Here is a 22,216-nt window from a genome sequence, read left to right as displayed (position 1 = left end):
TCCTTATGCATGGATGTGTTGAAAAAAGCTTCCTGCGATTCTGATTTACACTCCTAGTTAAGATCCACTGTGACAAGACCTTTAAATAAACTGTAAATCTGTAGGAGTCTAGTCTTGGCCACACCATGCCTTTAGTTTTCACATGTGTGGTATCTGTGAGCTCTTCCGTGATTTGATTTTTGTGGGTACTCTTACAGTGTTCTGATAGTGGCATTCCCTGTTCTGATTTCACACACTGGTGTTCCCTGAGCACTCATTTTTTTGCCACTACCATCTTGGAAATGAAGAGAAAGCTTTTTTTTTTTTAAAAAGATTTTATTTATTTATTTGACAGAGAAAGACACAGTGAGAGAGGGAACACAAATGGGGAGTGGGAGAGGGAGAAGCAGACTCCCTGCTGAGCAGGGAGCCCGATGCGGGACTCGATCTCGGGACTCCAGGATCATGACCTGAGCCGAAGGCAGTCGCTTAACCAACTGAGCCACCCAGGCGCCCAGAGAAAGCTTTTTATTAGCTTCCTCACTCTTCCAGACAGGGCTCCTACTAACACATGTAATATCTTACTGTGAATTAGACAAAAGCCCTCCCTCCTGGTAGATAGCTTCTTCAGGGGAGGTTGGCCTACAGATAAGACTTCTGTGTTAGTTAGAAAAAGGTGCTCCCTTAGGACAGGAGCAGTTTTACTCCAGGACCCATGCTTTGGTTTGCAGAGCACAGGCTGAATTTTAGCCCTGACTGCAGTCTCAGCTGGGTGTTGCTGTGTAATGAATGAACCAGCTAAATGGCGTGTATCACTCCTGCCATTTCTTGCTATTAATCAAAGGAAGAGTACTGTTAGTCTTTACTGCTTCTGTTGATAGCACAGAGTACAAGTACCTTGTGCCTTGTAAATAACGGATAGCTAAAACTTGTTAATTTTTTTGGCTGCTCTAAAAATCTGTTTATAATTCAGTTATTTTCTCAACAGATATAGTGGTATATTTCTGGTTTGTTTATGATTCAGACAAAGTTAATACATTTCCAACAATTTGTTGATATACTTCTTCCTCATCAATTTTCATTTATTATACATTTACTGTGTGCTAAGTACTATATTAGGTATTGAAACTCTAGTGTTAAAATCTGATCTCTGTCATAAAGTGGCTTACAGTCTGAGTGAGTGACAGAGACAATTAAACACATAATTTAAATAAAGCATGGTAATGCTTTTGTGTGAGACAGAAATGCCTGGGATGCTGTGAGTATAGGACATCTCTTTTCATAACTTGTTTGTGAGCATATTACGTAGATTGATTACCATAGACATCTGATAAGACCATGTTGATGGTTCAATCCCTGTAAGAACTCTTGCTTTGTATAGGGAAAACAACTTTTTCTACATTGAATACTGGAAGCTGTCTTATTTTTCACCAACTAATGTGAAATATTTAAACCTGAACCCTTATTTTAACTTAATCTCCTCACATCTGGTTTCCCATTCTCTGATTTCTGTACTGATACAGAGTACAGTAAACTTCTGGAGCTTGACTGCCCGAGTTTGAATCTCAGCTCTACTGTGTACCAGTTCTGTGATCTTGGACTGGTTACTTATACTTTCTGCTCCTCAGTTTTCTTATCAACAAAGTGGGAACAATCATACCTACCTATTAATAAGGTTGTTGTAAAGATTATATGTTTAGTGCTTGAGCCTGATGCTTAGCTCTCAATAAATGTTTGTTGCTACTGCTTATTATTAAACTAGGCCTTCACAGAATGATAGAGGATCTAATAGCCTAAGGTCTCCACCTGTTTCCCCCCCCCTCATTTTTTAGGAAAAGAAATTATACTACTAAAGTAATAGCTAATAGTATTGAATAAAGTCTAATCCATGAAATACCAACTGATTTAGTCTGGGCATTTGTCTGTTTAAGTAATAAATTTTTCAGTTAATCTGCTTAGGGATTGAGATTTTATATATACTAGACAGCTGTGTTAGATTACTTGTAAGGAGAACGAATTCATGCGTTGGTGAGCTTGTGTCACTTGATTTTTTTGTGTGTGTGGGCTTGTTGCTAATTAAATTTGTGATCTCTAGGTAACATTTAGGCATGATTCTTCAACAGTGGAAGTTCAGGATGACCACATAAAGGGCCCACTAAAGGTAATTCATTTATTTATTCATTATTAATTCTGATGCTTCAATGGGAGACATTAAAAATTATACTTGGTCATTTCTTTTTAATCGTTGGCTGTTACTGAGTTGATAAACATAATTGTCTCTAACTAGACCAGTAGAAAACAATAGAATGTTCGGTGAAACTTGATGTGATAGGAAAACCTGTGGTCAGAAATGAAGTAAACATCAAGGAAGCATTGACTGCTTTTTATTTACTCACATGTTTACTTTTCACCATGTTGTACTTCCAGAATTAATAGGTGATGAATTAGGGATTAAGTGATAGAGGTTCTGTAATAATGTGAAAAGTGAGGGAAAAACCCCAACACGTTAAGAACCTCAGAGCTTTTATTTATTTATTCATTCATTCATTTATTTATTTATTTTTAAAAGATTTTATTTATTTATTTGACAGAGAGACACAGCAAGAGAGGGAGCACAAGCAGGGGGAGTGGGAGAGGGAGAAGCAGGCTTCCCGCGGAGCAGGGAGCCCGATGTGGGGCTAGATCACAGGACCCCAGGATCATGACCTGAGCCGAAGGCAGGCGCCTAATGACTGAGGCACCCAGGCGCCCCTTATTCATTTATTTTAAGATTTTATTTATTTGAGAGAGAGAGAGAGTGTGTGTGTGTGTGTTCACACAAGCGCAGGGAGGGGCAGAGGGAGAGAGAGAAGCAGATTCCCTGCTGAGTAGGGAACCCGACATGGGGCTTGATCCCAGGACCTTGAGATCATGACCTGAGCCGAAGGCAGACACTTAACCGACTGAGCCACAAAGAGCTTTTAGAGTGCTAATTTGTTGAAGCAACTACAGGCAAATGAAATTTTTTAAGGGTTATCAGGCAATTAAAGTGATAAGCATGTTACATACAGATAGTTTTATTTATTTGCTTTCATTTCTCCTCACTGGTGGGTGAAATGAGTACTGCTCTACTTTCTACTAGTGAGCAAGCTAAAGAGAATGTGTGGGTAGCCACGGTGTGCTCTTTGGCCCTTTTGAATGTCTGAAAATTGGACAGTGGCCTGCCTGGGTGAGTTTTAAGAAATGCTAACAAAATTAAAGAAACATTTATAGATACAAGAAAAATCCTTTACTGACACAGCTGTACTTTTGGGGGAATTAGATATGTGTATCTGCCAGTTGTTTGTTTGTGGTTGACTTAAAGCCTTTTTTTTTTTTTTTAAGACTTTTAATTGGATCCCCAGAGCATTAGTAGGCACTATAGAGAGCTAAAGCTTGTAATTAAAAAAAAAAATCTTGCCTTATAAAAATTATTTTCCACCATTTCTGTTTTGTAGGTGCCATTTTTAATGTTACATGCACATGTTCATCATTTTCAGGGACAAAAAAGACAAAACGTGTATACTTACGATGCTTGTCACCGTTTGTTTAGCACTTAGTATGTGCTAGTGCTGTGCTAATAAGTCTTTTGCACATACTGTCTTATATAATCCTAACAGCTCTTTACATAAGACACTAAAGGGACATAAAATAATCTGGCCATGACAGCCAGTAATGACAGAGCTAGAATTCTGATAGGGTCACCCCCTTGTCATTGAAGCATGTGCCCTCTGAATTTTCAGAACACATACACTTCTGTGCCTTATTTGTGTTTTTGCCTCAGAAGCACACCAGCATAACTCTCACTGACAGGTGCCCTGTTCGCATTGGCTTGGGCCAGCTCCTACCAGCTACAAAATATGCTCAGTGTTGTGAAGAGATAGAAAAGGCAACCGCTTTGTATCCTCAGGCCCTCTTTTTCTCCTTCTGCTCCCACCTCTTTATGGCACAGTTGGTTTATTTTACTTGTTTGGCTTTTCTTTCTGTATTGAATTATTCTTTGTGATTAGGGCTAAGGACCAATTTTGATTTTGACATAGGCAGGTATATTAAATTTTGGTCTCAAGATTGTTAAAGTATTTTTTTTTGGTCTATTGGGTTTTTTTTTTTTTTTTTTGCGTGTGTATAGAGTTTAAATTGTTCCCTAATATACTTCATAGCTTTCTATTACCTGATAGAAACTGTCAGCATTTGGATAAATGTTTCTCTTAGAGGAAATAAACCTACCAAAAGTGATGGTCATTTGATCTAAATATATTTTCTAATGAGTTCACATGAAATGTAATACCTAGACCACTTATTAAATCATGTATTTATTGACTGTAGTCATTTAATAAGAGCTCTATTAATTCTCCAGTTTCCTTCCCCATTTTGGGCATTGTGTGGGGCTACCAGTCTCTCTCTGAACAAGTTTATTTTTTGTTATCATCATAAAGACCATATACTTGTATTTTATTTTTATTGGGGTATGATTGACATATAATATCTTATTAGTTTTGGGTGTACAACATACTGATTCAATGTTTCATCAATACAGTAAGTCTGGTTATATCCATTACTATACATAGTTTAAATTTTTTTTTTTTTTTTTTTTTTTTTGCTTATGATGGAGACTTTTAAGATTTACTCTCCTGGCAACTTTCAAATATGCAATATGGTACTATTGACTAGGGTAACCATGCTGTCTGTACCTTATATCCCTAGGACTTATTTTATAACCGGAAGTTTGTACCTTTTGACCACTTTTACCCATTTTGCCTACTCCCCACTCCCTTCCCACCCACTGGCAATGACCAGTTTGTTCTTTGTGTCTATGAGCTTCTGGTCGTTCGTTTGTTTGTTTGATTTTTTAGATTCCACATATAAGTGATATCATATGATACTTGTCTTTCTCTATCTGACTTATTGCATTTAGCATAATGTCCTCAGAGTCCATCCATGTTGTTGCAAATGGCAAGATTTCCTTCCTTTTTAAAAGGCTGAATAGTATTCCATTATCTGTATATTTTTTCCTGTATCCATGCATCCACCAGTGGATACTTAGGTTGTTTCCATATCTTGGCTGTTGTAAATAATGCTGCAGTGAACATGGGGGTGCTGATACCTTTTTGAATTAATGTTTTCATTTTCTTTGGATAGTTACCCAGTAGTGGAATTGCTGGGTCATAGTTCTATTTTTAATTTAAATATCTCCATACTGTTTACTGTAGTGGCTGTACACCAATTTATTTTACATTCCCACCAACAGTGCGCAAAGGTTCCCTTTTTTCCATATCTTTGCTAACACTTGCTTTTTGTTGTCTTTTTGATAATAGCCATTCTGATAGGTGTGAGGTGATACCTCATTGTGGTTTTGATTTCATATCCCTGATGATGAGTGATGTTGAGCATCTTTATATGTACCTGTTGGCCACATGTGTGTCTTTGGAAAAATGTCTGTTCAGATCTTCTACCCATTTTCTAATGGGGTTGTTTGGTTTTCTGCTATTGAGTTATATGAGTTCTCTATATATTGGATAATTAACCCCTTATCAGGTAAAATATTTGAAAATATTTTCTCCCACTCAGTAGGTTCCCTTTTCATTTTGTTGATGATATCCTCCACTGTGCAGAAACTTCTTAGTTTGAGGTAGTTACAAAGACCATATAAATGTAATTATCGGCATTTTCTTGATTAGATGGAAAATACTTTAAATGATTGTCATTAGTGGAACATTATAACTCTTAAGGAAATGTCAAAGCTCTTTCTTGTTTCTACCTTTCCCCGGCCTCTTTGAAGGATGAGTGCTAATATAAGGCAAGGATAGTCAACTTCAGAGATTATGGTTCTTAAAGTATGGTCCAAGGACCTCTGGGGGCTCCCAGGACCCCTTTCAGGGAGGTTGTAAGGGCAAAACTGTTTTCATAACAATACTTAGATATTATTTACCTTTTTTACTGTGTTGACATTTTCACTGATGGTACAAAAACAGTGGTAGGTAAAACTGCTGGCGCCTTAAGACAAATCAAATCAGTAGTTTTTTTATTCTTCGCCACCGTACACTCAGGTAAAAAAAAAAAAAGAGCTAGTTTTTGTTTTATTCATTTACCTTCTAAAAGTTTTTCTAACTTTTTAAAAATACTTTAGGTCGGAGCTATTGTGGAAGTGAAGAATCTTGATGGTGCATATCAGGAAGCTGTTATCAATAAGTTAACAGATGCAAGTTGGTACACTGTAGGTAAGGGAATAAATCTTTTAAAAATGTATTTTCAAAGAATACAAATCAAAATTTCCTTGATTCAGTTCCTCCCCTAATGCCATAGATGTTATTACTGTTAATATATTTTGTTTTTGTTTTGCTGTTAATGTTTTTTTAATCTTTCCAGGTCTTAAAAATTTTTATTTCCTAAGTATGTACATAAAGTATAATTTGAAATTAGTGTATATATTATACAGTTGAATTTGTAGCTTTTTTCACTTCAAAATATATCTTAAAGAAATTTTTTCTATCTTAACTATTTTTAAATGTACATTTCAGTGGTGTTACCTGTATTCATGTTGTTGTGCAACAGAGAAGTTTCTTTTAATTATAGTAGTATGTTTCATATTTGTTGTACCATAATTTATTTTCTTTTACTGATGGTGTTGCCAATTTTCTTGCCATTACAATAAATGCTGGATTGAATGTCTTGTACATGTACATTATTCTTGTCTTTTCCTGGTGTATGTGTACACTGAGGACCAGGCATAGTGAAGTGAAATGTACTTTAAAACTTAGGTAGTGAAAACTGCCTTTCTAGAAGAGGGTATTCATTTACACTTCAATGGACAGTGTGTGAGTGCACTCATTTTCCCAGCCCAGGTAAAAGTTGATTTTAGTAATCTGTAAAAATGTTTGCCCATCTGGGTACAAAGTAGTATCTCAGTTTTGTTTTAATACTCCCCTCCTGTGATTAAGTGAGATTGAACATTTTTTTCATTTGTTTATTGAAAGGAACATCATTTCATTTATATTTTCTCTCTTTCAAATTACCATCTTTTTATTTATTTATTTATTTTTAAGATTTATTTATTTGAGAGAGAGAACAAGCAGTGGGGAGGGGCAGAGGGAGGAGGGGAGAGAGAGAGAGAGAGAAGCCGACTCTCTGCTGAGTAGGAAGCCCGATGTGGGGCTCCATCCTGAGCTGAAGGCAGACACTTAGCCAGCTGAGCCCCCCAGGCGCCCCTCCATCTTTTTTATTTTTTAAAGACTTACTTGTTTTAGAGAGAGAAAGGGCTCACATGCGTGAGTGGGGGGAGGGGCAGAAGGAGAGAATTTTAAAGCAGACTCCCTGGTGAGTGCAGAGCCTGGCATGGGGCTTGATCTTAAGATCCATGAGATCATGACCTGAGCTGAAACCAGGAGTTGGAGGCTTAACTGACTGAGCCACCCAGGCGCCCCTTTTGAATTACCATCTTATAGTGTCTTCCCAGTCTCCCCCTTGTCCTGTTGGGTTGGTTACATTTTCTTATTTTTAGGACGAGATCTTTGTATATTCTGAATATTAACCCCTGGCTACCTTAGTTGCAAGTATTTTTCTCCTATTTACTTTTATTTTCACTATCAATTTTCATATTGTCACTTTTTCCTGTGGTCACCTTTTCCTTTGTAGTTTTAGTTTTGAATCTTGTTTTAAGGGGCTTCCTTCCATCAGTGTTATAAATTTATTTTCCATTGTATTCTTCAGTTTATAGTTTTATTTTTGCTTTGCAAATAGCTGTTTATTTCATCTACAGTTTATTTTTTATTTTTTGGACATTCTGAAATGTCATATTTTCCCCCCAATTAATAGCCAATTATCCTGGTATTATTTATTGAATGGGAATAATTCTTACTCTATAATGACCTCATAGGTGAGCGTAAACACCTAGTTAAAATGTCTTTGATGTTGTCAAAATTTGATGGACCTTTGAAATAGTATAGATGAGTTTTCTCTATATTTTTGTGGGGTGAGGAAAAACTTGGTGAAGAGAGGGGAAATTTTAATTTGAGACAGGAAAATTTGACTTTATGTAGGTGACAAGACTGTGAGCATGTTCTGTGCAGTAAGTCTAGATGGTAATTGTGTATGGTAGTCAGTCTCATAAATGTGGCATTTTTTTCGTTGAATATTTTAGTTACAACATTAAAACATTGTACTAAAAGTTATTTATCCAGTCTCACATGAAATTTCACTTAATATATAAGAACCTAATTTCGTTACTTAGGTAAAAACTGCTATTTCTAAAATCAAAGCCTGGTAACTTTATTTAGAATAGATGTATTTTTTCCCCATGATTTGCGAGGAATGTTAAGTATATGCTATAAAATTACAGTATAAAATATACATATATTCTGTGTATGCATAAACTTACAGTAAATTTGCTGGAACATTTTAGTACTTTAAATAAGTAGTTTTCAGTGGGGAGCACTTGGCAGTGTCCGGAGACATTCTGGTTGTCGTGAATGCGGAGCCACTGGTGGCATCCGGTGGCTAGCAGCCAGGGAAGCTGCTGACTGTCCTGTCGTGTTCAGGATAGCCCTTCGCGACAAAGAATGATCTGCCCCCAAATGCTAGTAGTGCTCAGGTTTAGAAACCCTGCTTTAAATAGTAAAAGCAGAGTAACTTTTTAGGGGCAGTCTGAATAAATACATTTGTATTCTTTTTGTTTTCTCGGTAAATCTGTCAGTATTTACCAGTTGGAAAACTTGCCTTTCCTTTACCATGTTGAGAAGGGTTAATTAGCATTTAAATTATTTCTTCCTAAAATGCTAACTTCTTATTTTTTTTGGTGTGTTCTGGGTCAGGGAAGATGTTTTCATTTCAGGTATATTATTTCCTTATTGCTAGAAACTGGAAAGCATATTCTGTATTTGGAGTTGTCAGTTAGAAAACATAAAATCTGAACTGAATTTCAAATGTAATCTTCTGAAACACTGGTTCTGTTTGCACTCAGAAAATTAAATGATAATTTATATCATCGTGTTAATCTTTGAAAAATCCTTCAGTAGTTTCCAATTTTACCTCCTGTCCTAGTTTTTGATGATGGAGATGAGAAGACACTGAGACGATCTTCACTGTGCCTGAAAGGAGAGAGGCATTTTGCTGAAAGTGAAGTAAGTAATCATTTAATGAATGACTGTGTCTTCATATTTTGTATTAGGGGGAGCATATTTTTCTTACTCAACTCAAGCAACTTACTTGTTAATCAGGAAAATTCATTAATATCATTATCGTGTAATCTGTGAACCCTGTTTTTAAGGCCTTGTGTTTGAGTACCAGGTGATATATCCTTTTTTTTTTCTAAGAATATTTTAGCATTTGTCCACAATGAAAATTCAATGATCTTGCTTAACTGTTATCTTTAGGCAACTTTTATGTAGACTCTAATTTTAAATAATTGTAGAAAAGAGATGTTCCATTTATAATCCACTTGAACCCCCTCATCATGAAAGGATCCGTAGCTACTGTAAGCAGTCCCTAACAACCTCTACTACTACTACTGCTTCTGCTGCTGCTGGCTGACATTATTATAGCCCCTCCTCAAAGATGCCTTGCCTGACTGCCCTTTCTTCACTAGTCCCTGCCATCCTTTTAATCCTTCTAGGTTGACCGAGGTTTCTTCATAGCTTGTGTCATTCTCTGACATCAGGATATGTATGTGCTTAGTTATTTGTCTGCCTCCCTCCCTAGAATGTGTCACAAGGGTGGGGATTTTATATGTTTTCTTCACCACTCATTCCCAGTTCCTTGGACAGTGCCTGGCATAGAGTAGGAGCTGAATAAGTGGTAGTCAGATGAATAAATGAAGTGCTTATATTTGCCAGGGACTTTGCTCACTGCTTTACGTACATCATCACATTCATAACACTATGAAGTAGATAGCATTATTATCTTCAATTTACAAATGGTGAAATTGATGGTCAGAGCTGGTTCTGAAACCAGTATTTTCTAGTACCAAAGCCATGCTCTAGAATTGAAAGGTGTTAAGTTAGTAAGAATGGAGGGGAGGGTTCACAAAGTTTTGTAAATCAGTAGCTTGCAATCCAGAATTTTAAAAATGGACGTATTGTTAAAGTGTTATATTCTATAATCCAGCCTATAAATATTAATTAATGCACACTGTGGCCAAACCATGATTACTTTTCTTCTTGTCACTATTTAGAACAGTGTTTCTTTGGGGATGTTTTTATATTATTTATTAAACTATTAAACTTTATTTTATGTTTTCTTGTTTTGAAAATACTTTCCTTGGGGCACCTGGGTGGCTCAGTCATTAAGCATCTGGGTCCTGGGATCAAGCCCCGCATCCGGCTCCCTGCTCCGCGGGAAGTCTGCTTCTCCCTCTCCCACTCCCCCTGCTTGTGTTCCCTCTCTCGCTGTGTCTGTCTCTGTCAAATAAATAAATAAGATCTTTAAAGTATATATATATATTTTTTTTTTTTCCTTTTCCCTTAAATAATTGAATTCCTAATCCAGTTCAGAATTTGGGACAGGTTCTGTGTATTATGATTCCAGCCTATTTTTTTCAGTCTCATATTGTAACATTTCCTTGGACTTATTTTTTCTTCCCCCCCCCCTTTTTTTAAGTTTTTATTTAAGTAATCTCTATGCCCAATGTGGGGCTTGAACTCAGAACCCACTATCAAGAGTCACATGCTCTTCTGATTGAGCCAGCCAGGTGCCCCATTTCCCTGTACTTCTGTCTTATAAGACTACTTCGTATTTTCAGATTATGATTCATATTCTTTTCTTGGTTTCTGCTGAGTACTGCTCCTCTTAATGTTCTCCATGAGGTCTTTCATGAGCTTTCTAACCAGATTTGATCCCTTATCCTTTGATCCTTTGGCACTTCTCTTATTCTTATTTGATGGTCTTTTTTTTATTACTTTTCTTATTTTCCCTGTAAGATTTTAAACTGTTTTGGGGGTAATAGCCATCTTTTTGTCATTTTGATAGGCTCTTCTTTTCCCAGCAGTGTTTTCTATACAAAAGCCTTCAGTAAATATTTGTTGAATTAATTGTGAAGGTTTAAATATAGGAAATACAGCTTTAGAATTTGCAGTGAATTTGGCTTTTCACTGCAAATTCTAAAGCCAAAGTGATAAAGTAACAATTCTTTATAAGTTATGTAATTTTGTTTATGTTTATTTATTTAATCTCTACACCCAGTGTGGGGCTCAAAATCACAGCCCTGAGAGCAAGAGTTGCATGCTTTTCCGACTAAGCCAGCCAGGCGCCCCTAAGTTTATATAATTCTTAAAAATAATTTCATTTCCCTTAGAGTATGTGTACAGTTATAGTAGTGAGTGAATATGGGGGCTTTGAAGACTTGATTTTTCATGTGCTTAGTGAAGGCATGTGCCTTATTTATTTAATCCAGAGAAATATCTAAAATATCTAAAATACTTTTTTTTTTATAGGAGAATTGTGTAGTTCATAAGACATTTGTAGTGTAAAGGCTGAAGCAATATGAGCAAGTAGTTCAGTGTATCCTTCTCATCTTCACGGTGGACCACTTTTACTGTGTAAAGGCTGAAGCAACATGAGCAAGTAGTTCAGTGTATCCTTCTCATCTTCACGGTGGACCACTTTTACTGTGTGTGTCTATATGTGTTAGATTCTATGTTTTGCTAGAGGGTACTTAGAATACTGGTGTATTGTTCCATATCCCATTCTCATAAGCCAGGTGTTATGTTAGGTACTGGAGACGCAAGGATAGGCCAAGTAGACATGGAATTTATCCTCGAGTAACTTACCATCTGTTGGAGGAGAAAAAGCATTAATCAAACAATCAAATATTTTAAGATTATAAATGTACTGAGTTCTGTGATAGCATGGCCAGGAGTGTATTTAATCTGCCATCTGTGTATTCCTTCCCTTTATTTGATATTTTTCATATTTTCAAAAAACATTTTTAATTTGTTGAAAAATTATTCAGAGCATTGTTATTATCAGTAATAACTTTGGTCTTTGAGCAAAAAGCCACTGGCAGTGTTTGGGGTCACTAATTCCATTAATAAGCTACATACTTAAAGACTTAAATTTAAAAGATTTCCGTAATAAGAGATCACAACAGCACTTCCGTCAGTCTGACGGCACTAACATCACTGATTCTAGCCCTAACCGGCTTAGTGAGTGTTGCCACTGCCCGGGGGTTGGGGCATTTCTGCAGAGCATATAATTCAGAAGTAGTTTCATCAGCTGGTATTTGCTGTGCATTTACTACGTGCAGTTGAAAACTCTAAAGAAAAGTTAGGTAAAATCTCAGCTCCATATTTCCTATAGCCCATTTAAGAAACAGGGACATAGGCATGTTTCCCCTAGGCCTATGGAATTTTCTTTTAGCTTCAGTATAGCTAGGAGTCTCTGCTTTTTGCTCTTTAGGTTTTGACGCAACACATTCTACCCTCCCCGCAGTCTTTTCTCTCACTTGAAATAAAGGTGCTCCTACCTTCCTGGGCATGGTTTGAGGCCAGGGACAGAGATACAGCTTCTTACTGTTCTCTTTATTACATAGGGAGAGAAATCGGAAATCCTGGATATTTTCTTTCCTGTAACTGGTGAATACCAGATGCTTAAAATAGAAATCACAGTACTTAATAGAAGTCTCTGCTTTTACAAGAGCAATCTTAATTTTAGGGGAGTGAGGCGGGGCGTTTAATCCTTCTGTTAGCTTGACCGAAAGTGAATCTAGATTAATTTATTTTCTCTGTTTACCAAATATAGTACTTTGAAATTTTTTGCTCTTGGGAAGCATAATTAGGAGTTAATGATAAGTGACTTTTTTTTAAAGATTCTACTTATTTGTTTGAGAGAGAGAGCAGAGTGAGAGAGAGAGAGAGCGCACGAGCAGGGGTGAGAAGCAGAGAGGGAGAGGGACAAATACACTCCCCGCTGAGTAGGGAGCCTGATGCGGGGCTCGATTCCAGAACCCCAGGATCGTGACCTAAGCCGAAGGCAGACACAACCGACTGAGCCACCCAGGCACCCCTGACAAGTGACTTCTAAAGAGGTTTTGTTTGGTATACTACTGTATTTGGACCAACTTTTGCCTCCAGATTTTTTTATTATTTATTTATTTATTAAAATTTTATTTATTTGAGAGAGTGAGTGAGGGAACAGAGGGTGGGGGAGAGAAAGAATCCTCAAGTAGACTCCCCGCAGAGTGTGGAGCTGGACACGGGGCTCGATCCCAGGACCCCGAGGTCATGACCTGAGCTGAAATCAGGATTCAGATGCTTAAGTGACTGAGCTACTTAGATGCCCCTCTTAATATCTTTTAAATGCCTGACTTAAGCTAGATTTGAAAGATTAGATTTTATGCCCTATAAAAAGTTAATATATTTTGTCTTCTGAAGGAATTGATCTTTATGTTTTATGGGTAGTACCTTTTACCTATATCAGTATTCTTTGTTGTTGGATACATAGATCTGTGTACCTCAGGTACATTTACATATATTCTCAGAAGTTATGCAATCTAATAAGTTATGCAAGATTATTAATATGCTTCCCCTTTCACATTTTAGTTCATCATTGTTTCAACAAAATTATCTGTTTTAAAAATAAAAGTTTTAAATATTAACAGTTTATACTTAGATAGTCTGATTTTTTTTTTAAATCTAAATTGATATATACCCTTTCATATAACACCCTAGTTTGTAACTTTGAGAAGTCTTTATCCAAAGTAGTTTCTCACCCTCACTCCCATCCTGACAGTTTTTGTGGGGTCTTTAGTTCCCCTGGTATTCATGAAATTATCTGTAATAGCAGAGGTTCTGTTGGATGAAAGGAATAGCAACTGTGTGGAAGATCTTAAAAAGGCAGAAAAAGTAAGATTATCAAAATTGATATTCAGAGAATTCAGTTAGTTGGGATAGCGTCTTCAGATTGAGACCTTAACTTTATAGTTATATAAATCTTTTCAGGAAATAATGACAAGAAAAATCTAAGAAGTGTCTGATATTGAGAAATGAAGGGAATCATTCCAGGATCCCTTTTTCCTTCATTCTGCTTTTAACCAACACCAATTCCTCACCTGGAAATCATTATTTTAGGATGGGGTGAGGGAGAAAGGGTTTGACATGAACTGTCAGTTGACAACAAGACATGTTTATTTACCGATCATTATCTTCATACCAAGCACCGTATTGGATGCTGCAGATTAAAAAGGAAGGGAAAATTAAATTTAGAAAAGTCAATATTTACATATTTTTTAAAAAAGGTTTATTGCAGAAAATGTTTGCAGAGTAATAATATATCCTACCTAAAGCCTTTTTTCAAACAGTTGATGCTTTTTTTTGGATAATTTTGTTACCAAGAATTTTATATTATGGATTATGATTCCCTTTGAACAAAGAGAAATTTTATTTGCAGTTGGCTCCAATGCAGGTGCTAGGTCCTTACATATAAATTTCGTATCTCTCCAGTCTGTTTTCTACTGAGCTGTGTTTTGTTTTGTATTTTAATCATTCTTAGAAGTCTTTCAGCCTTCAAATAGATAATGAAACCATGAGGAAAGAACAACTGAATTTCTTTTCACTCCCCCCCCCAATAATGGGTTCATTCATCTTTATTCTAATATCTTTGAAATGACAGTTGTCTCTCTTTAGGAAAGTTGTATTTTAGTCTTCCTTGGGGCAGTTTTTAATCTTCAAATCTAAGCATATTCTTAAACTGATTTGGTTTAAAAGGGAAAAAGAACTTGCTACGTCGTAACTTTGATGGGTTTATGTTCTTACCCACAGACATTAGACCAGCTCCCACTCACCAACCCTGAACATTTTGGCACTCCTGTCATAGGGAAGAAAACAAATAGAGGAAGAAGATCTAATCATATGTAAGTCCATTTTCATAACTGTTAGTTGAACCTGAATTCATTTCTCCTTCTAGTATTGTTTTAAGAGTTACTAATTTGAAATTGTACTTTGCAAAATGCTAACTGGATCTCATAGTAATTTCAGACTCCTTGGCACGGGTGCTTGAGATTCTCCATGCTCAGCCAACCTTAACAGTTGTATATCTACCTCCCATTTCTCCCTACATGTATCTTGATGCTGTAGTCAGAATGGAACCAGTGAACGTTCGCTGAATACATCCTTTGTTTCCCTGATACCATGCTTTTATTCATGCTCTTTTTTTTCTTTCTCAGATCCACCCATACATGTCATTGTCCCACTCATTCAGTCACCAACAGAAATGCTCCCACCTTTATGTGAACTGTTTTGTCTCCCTACTCTTCCCTTGAAAACAGACCTGTTTTCTTTCCTCTGAACCCCTTAAATTCTTTGCATTTATCTAATGTCAAAAACAGTATTTCACCTGTTATTGTCATTGTAGTATTTGTTTTCTCTTCCTAATAATCTTAATCTCCTTGACAGAAACCGTCTTCCTTATTTTCATGTCCTACAGTTGTGACATATATTCTACCTATTTAACAAATTACTTTTAATGGGCCATGCTTAGGCTCCAGAAGGCTCTAAATTAAAAAGGATCACAGGTCATCAGAGATAAAGAAACAATTTTCAAAGAGTTACAGAAAGAAAAATAATTTATTGCGAAGGACTGGGAGGCAGAATAGCATCAGACTTCTCCATTGTAATACTAGATGCTGGTAGCCAATAGAATGCACAGTGGAAGAATGAAAGTCTCTATTAAAAAGGTGGACTCAGTTACCTAATATAATGGAACATTGGGGGGAAATTAAAGATAATATGATAACAAATAGAGAAAAAATAGCAAAGGCATTAAGTAACTCACCCTGAAAATTACATCAGAAAGGAAAACTTAGTAAGATGGAGGGAGGAGAGGAGGTGGCTTAAATATAAAATTAAGTCCTAGTAACAATAGGAATTCAACAGAATAATGTATACAATGTATAAATTAGTATAAGAGTATTATTTAGAGATAAGGTAGTAACTATCAAAGAAATAGCTGAAACAGTTAAAAACATAGTTGCCTCCATAGGAGGCAAAGAAAATGGGAAGGGGTGGGATTTTAATGTATTCCATTGGAGGTTATTTTAAAAACAATTTTGAACATTTCACTTGGATAAAATTGAAAAAAATTTTAACATGTCTAAGCCCAAATATTGTCAGAATGGCTGTTAAAAATAAATGTTGAGTTGAATTATTGACATCTTTAGTGTAAGTGAATGCTTTCATTCAGTATTTAGAATCACATATTAAATCTAATTGTGGCTGAGCTTTGAAGATAGAAATTGGGTAAGCGCTATCTCTCATATTGCTTACTTTTAGCCTTAGGGCAAATTCATGAAGATAGGTATTATTTTTACCCATATTAAAAACTGGGGGAATTGGGCTTAGGGACAGTAAGTAATCCAAGGAACACAGGAAGGAAAGGACAAGGACTTGAACTCACCCATGCTCTGTGGGCCTTTTCCCATTCAACTGATTGACTCTTATTTAGGTAGAGTAGTACTTCAGTTACTTTCTAAATTAGTTCTAACAGTAAATAAATAATGACTCCTTTGAGGGAGGAAATTAAAAGACTAATCCTTGCATTGAAAAAATATTTCATATTAATATTTTCCTACTATACTTGTGATTCAGACCATGCATTTTTTTTTTAACTCTGAAATTTTTAGAAGATGTTTTTCAGTTAATTACTAAGTGAATAATTTCTCTCACTTGTGATTTAGCTTGCTGATGACTTGATTATCTTTAGGGTATTCAGGGTATAACAATTATTTACTCTTCTGCATATGACTTGTTCTATCCAGAAAGAAAAATAAATGAAAATGTATGATAGCATTATTCATATGAAGGAATCCTGTTGTGATTATTTGATGCTACTGTGATCTAATAATGTTATCAGTTTTTCCAGAGGGATATTTTATTGCCGTAGGATATTCACTGAAGCACTTACAAGATAAACCTTTTGCTGTCTCTTTGAAAATTAGTGATTTCAATTATGTATTAAAATTTTACCTACCATTGCTCATTAGAGTCTTCCATAGTTCTGTAGTCAACTTCTAATTATGATTGGTGATGTCAGAATAGTGAGGTAGGGTGTATTTAATGTAAAATTATTTCATTAGTGAAGATTTCTGCTTCTCTAGCTTTCGAAAGTGGCAGTGTGGCTTGATTGTTAAGAGTGTGAACTGTGGAGCCAGGTGGCCTGGGTGTGAATAACTCTCTCTGCCACTTCCTTGCTATATAACCCTGGGCAGATTACTTAGTCTTTATGCCTCAATTTTCTCATCTGTAAAATTGAGATAATAGTATAACCTATCTCTCAGAGTTGTTGCGAAGATTAAATGAATTCATATCCTTAAAGTATTTATATAGGAAACACTGTGTAAATACTAGATATGAAACATCATATATTGAATGCAAAAATTTTCATGAAATACCAGTATGTGACATGACTTCATTCATAAAAATGTTTATATGTGAGTATATAAAAATTCTGCTTACAGTGTTTATGTCTGATAAGTGGAACTGTTTTGGGCTATACTATTTGAATTTTTTAGAACATTTCCATATTATGTTATATGCATATTGTAGGAAAAAGTTTTTGTATCTACCAAAAATTCTTTTTAAAAATATTACATCTAACATTTAGACATGTTTTGTCTTTCTTCAACTGTCATCTACATGTGTAAAAATAAATTTAAAGTAAGATAATTTATAGATTATCACCTAGATTGATCTTCAAAAATGACCCAGAATTATGATGTATTAAAAAAACTGTAAGTTGAGGTCTCCCTTTTAGATGAGACTAAAGCGTGCATTTGTCACTGAGCAAGTTGATCTTTGCTTTCTAAAGACTACCGCAAACATTCTAAGTTAGTGATTTTCCTGTTGAGAATCTCTGTATAATGAAAGATTTGCTGTTGGGATTGTATAGCATATGTGCAAAGCAAGAAGGCAGATCAGAGGTTGAGAATTAACTATTGTAGGAAACGAAGCCCCTCTCATCTGTAATCTTGTTTTACTTGCTCTTCCTTCCCCCTCACTATGGTGGTCACTCTCATTGCCAAGAGATCTTAATATCATGGTATGTAGACACCACAGGCAAGTACCACAGTTGGAAATTCCCTTCTCCTTAATTACAGTTCCTCAAAGTTCTTTCACCCCTTTCTGAGTGATTTCCTACAACAAAGTCTTGGACCTGGACCTTACGGTTATTTATCTGACCTTCATTTCCTCTTCCATTACTCAACTAAAAAAGTCTTCATTTTGATTCTCTGATTGTCATTTAAAATTTAATTTTGTACAGAGATAAATAAGGTTATCTCTTCCCAGGATTCCCCAGACTCTATTGTTAATGAGTATATCACTACTTTTATTTTCTTTTAGCAACTGTTAATGCACATACCAGTTAATCTGCCTCCAGCTAGTCAAAAATTATTTTTGACACCTTCCTTCAATTGAGTTTTATTTATATTCTACCTTTAATTAGTAAATTCTAATATGTTGAAGTTATTTTCCTAAGATTATCATTCTCTTTTAATTTTTTAAAGAAAGTTACTGATCATTCAATGTATAAGTTGATTGAATTTTGCCCTTATAATTTAACCATCATATACAGATGTTTTGTTTGATTCTGCCTAAAGAATAGATTACCTGAAATTATAGAAACATTTGTGTACCCTCACCTCTCAAAAGTGTTTTCCAATAACCTGGCAAAAGTGTATATGCAGCTGCTACAGTAGAAATCAGTCTGCTTGCTGTTACTTTTTTTCTCCTTCAGAAAAAGAATAAAGCATAAGAAAGCTTATAATGGTTCTTGTTAGTGATTATTTGTGGGGAGGGATTTTACCTATTGACAGTACTAAGTTTATCCAGTAAAGTAGTGATGTGTACCTGGTGTTTTTAGGTCTGCAGATCTTTAAAAAATTTTTTTTCATTGAGATATAATTAACATAACAAAATTCACCCTTTTAAAGTGTATAGTGTGCAGTGTTTTTAGTGTATTCACAGATTATGTAACCAGTACCACTAATTCTAGAAGATTTTTTTTTATTGTTTGCTGTTTTATTTTGAGACGAGAATTTGATTCTAGTTTCCTTCTTGATTAAAAATTGGGGAAAAAATAAAACCCTTTTATTGGTAAGTATATACATGTCCATATTTCTAAGGAGCTGTACCTCGTTAGACTTTCTCATACTGACTAATACAGGTTTTTTAATTTAGTGTGCAAAATTTGAAACTGAGTTACTTGCCTGAAATTATAAGGATGATTGAAGTCAGTTTCCTGTTTGCATCTTGTCATTTGCTGTTCTTTGGCACACGTCTTGTCTAAAGTTCTTCCTACTTAGTTTACAATTAATTTACAATTAATAGTGATGTGCAGTCCCCTTAAATAATTAGCTATTAGTCTGTGGTGGTAAACATTCCCGAGTAGTTAGCTTTGTTTCCAGTGGCAGCATCAGATGTTATGTCACAAACAGTGCATTATTTTGTTCTGGCTCTGTAAACAAATACCACCTTACCACTGAAGCAGCAACGCTGTCAGAGGGGAATAAAACCAAGCAGGTTCTCTGCTTGCTCTGTATTTGCTCCCTTAAAATGTTTTTTAAAATTATTGTTTATTATTTTTACATTTTATTTTTATTTATTTGAGAGAAAGTGCGTGAACACACAGCAGGGGGAGGGGCAGAGGGAGAAGGAGAAGCAGATTCCCCTGCTGAGCAGGGAGCCCAAAGTGGGGCTCGATCCCAAGACCCCGGGATCATGACCTGAGCCGAAGGCAGATGCTTCACCAACTGAGCCACACAGGCACCCCTTAAAATATTTTTGATGCTCATTTATTTTAGTTCACCAGTTTATTGAGTGTCTTGTGTAAATTATTTCTTGGCTAAATTCCTCCAAGAGGAAAAGTTAAAGGAGCCTTAGGTATATATAGTGGTGTGGTTTTAACTGGTTGTGTACATTATATTGCTTGTATACATTTTGTGATTTCAGGAAAAATAAAATTAAAAATAACCATCGTAGAAAGAAATAAATCTATTCAGTTCATTTATTTACTCAACAAATATTTATTGAATATCTATGCTTGTGCCAAGCACTGTTCAGGTACTTGGGATATATCAGTGAATAAAACAGGCATTGATAAAATCTCTGCCCTTAGAGCTTATATTCTCTCATATAGGGGAGATGGGCAATAAAGAGAAAACGTAAGAAAGAACTAAGTAGATTATATAGTATGATGGATTTGTAAATGCTGTGGGTAAAGAATAAAAGTGACGAGAGATTGGGGCAGGCAGGTTGTAAATTTGAATGAGATGGTCAGGGTCACCTAACTGAAATGACATTTGAACAGAGACTTAGAGGAGTCAAAACATTTCCAGATGTCGAGGAGTAGAGCATTCCAAGCTGTTTGGCTGCAAAGGGGAGTTGAGAAACGAGGTGGCAGTAGCTGGTGGAGAAGGTGAGGTCAAGGGATTCTTTTTTTAAGTGGGAGAAATAATAGCATATTGATGGAAATAACAGTATGCTGATGGGACTCAATGTAGTAGAGGCAGAAAAATTGATACAGGAGAAATGAGTACTCTTGGAACAAAGTCTTCAGTTGCCAGGGTTAGGGTAGGGGGTGGACAGGAAATCTAGTCCATAAATGGGCAATGGTTTTAGAGTGGAACTTGGACATTTAATATGAAAGGTGGATAGGTGTTTTATGTAGGCAGTCACTTTTTTTTTATATGTCACTTTCTGATGTCTGAAGTCTTCACACTTGTTAAGTCTTAAGAAAGAAATGAGAATCTTCATAAAGATGCAGATGACTTTGTTAGGCAAATAAAGCCCAGTTTTCTCTCTCTCTGTTTTACAGATTTGATATATGTTATCCGTGATATTGGGACTTTTATCTTGCTAATGATAATGACATGAAGAGTGTCCATTAAATCCTAGCTGAATAAGTTTTTTATGGCTTCTTTAGAAAAGCAGTAATTATGGTTTTAAGGTTGGATGTCTTCCATAGTCATTAGAAAGTGAAGAGATAAAAGTCATTGCCCTTGAGAAACACTTCTAATCAATTAGAACTCAGACTTGGGATGTCTTTCATTACTGTCCCAAGCTGTGTGCCTATTTTTAAGGTTTTATGCTTTGCTAATATGAAGGTATATTTGTTTTTCCTACCTCCTACTTACTTTCCATGTCCCTACTTTAAATTGCTTTAGGTGCCATTTGAAATACAGTAGTTCTCCGCAGCAAACTTGAAAATTTGCTTTGTTTTTACCAGGGGACAATTATTAAGTCCCTTGATCATTGAAATCAAATAGTGATACTTCCCATATCACTCTAAAATGTTTAGTGTTATTATAGTAGTTTCTGCTTTTTTTATAATTATGTTGAAATATATAAAGGAGTGACATTATGTTGCCATCCCTTTGGAAAGGCATCAAGACAAATTTTAGAGTATATTAGATTTGTCCCAGTCAACCGAATAGTTAAATCATGTTTAAGGTTTTAAAATAATCTGTCAGTTTACATTTTTTATCAGTGAACTTGGTCATTGCCAACTATCTCAAAAATGTTTTCATCCCTGTAGGTAATTAATACTAACCATTCTTCTATTTAATTTGTAAAAAAGAACGTACATTGTAGTCTATTCATTTCTTAGTGTCTTTGCTTACTCTGCGCGTTTTGAGCACTCACTTGTTAGAATCTTTCTTTAACACTGATTGTGGGCTTTCTTGGAACCAGATTCAGAGCTGAATTTTTGTTTGTTTTATGTTTTTTTTTTTCCTTTTTAGTTTTACTTTTCGCTGTGCTTTTGTCTAACAAGTGGATGGTTTTAGATAGTTCCTTTTTCTGTCGACAGTGAACTTCTTTCTAATTTATTAGTCCAATATACAATGTAAACTGAAAGGAATTTCTAACATAATACAAAATAACAGTATTGTACATTTTATCAATTCCTGGTTTGTGTATATTTGACATTAAGGGTAGCATTGGTGATCTCTTATCAGATTGTCTTCTCTCCCACCCTAAGCCCCCAATAAATAAAGACCTTTCTTCCCCTTTTTAAAATTAGCTTTGTACTGGAAGTATAAAATTACTATCTTTAGAACTTCCTTAATCTGAGAGTTGGATCTAAAACATTTTAGTGTAGTACTGGGATGTTTCGTATGGGGCCTTCAGCTTTTTGAGAATTTGGGGACCATTGTTACTCTGTTCTGTTCTCCCCTCCTTAACCTTTTAGAGTAGCACTAAATAAACGCAAAGGATGTTTAGGAAAATGATGTGCTTCC

General features: G+C 35.6%; 1 protein-coding gene across 4 annotated transcripts in view; it reads left to right on the top strand.

Moving 5' to 3' along the window:
- Positions 1-22,216, top strand: part of ARID4B (AT-rich interaction domain 4B) — a 145,875-nt gene that overhangs the window by 61,772 nt on the left and 61,887 nt on the right. For all 4 annotated transcript variants that reach the window (XM_035008490.1, XM_035008491.1, XM_035008489.1 and 1 more), the window contains exons 4-7: positions 2,075-2,140; positions 6,125-6,215; positions 9,034-9,113; positions 14,745-14,836. In XM_035008490.1, the coding sequence (XP_034864381.1) occupies positions 2,075-2,140; positions 6,125-6,215; positions 9,034-9,113; positions 14,745-14,836 (329 nt within the window). The remainder of the gene's footprint in view (positions 1-2,074; positions 2,141-6,124; positions 6,216-9,033; positions 9,114-14,744; positions 14,837-22,216) is intronic.

The sequence above is a fragment of the Mirounga leonina genome, unplaced genomic scaffold (assembly GCF_011800145.1).
Source record: "Mirounga leonina isolate KUSES-001 unplaced genomic scaffold, KU_Mleo_1.0 Mir_152, whole genome shotgun sequence".
Lineage (NCBI taxonomy): Eukaryota > Metazoa > Chordata > Mammalia > Carnivora > Phocidae > Mirounga > Mirounga leonina.
This window is presented reverse-complemented; position numbering and strand designations above follow the sequence as displayed.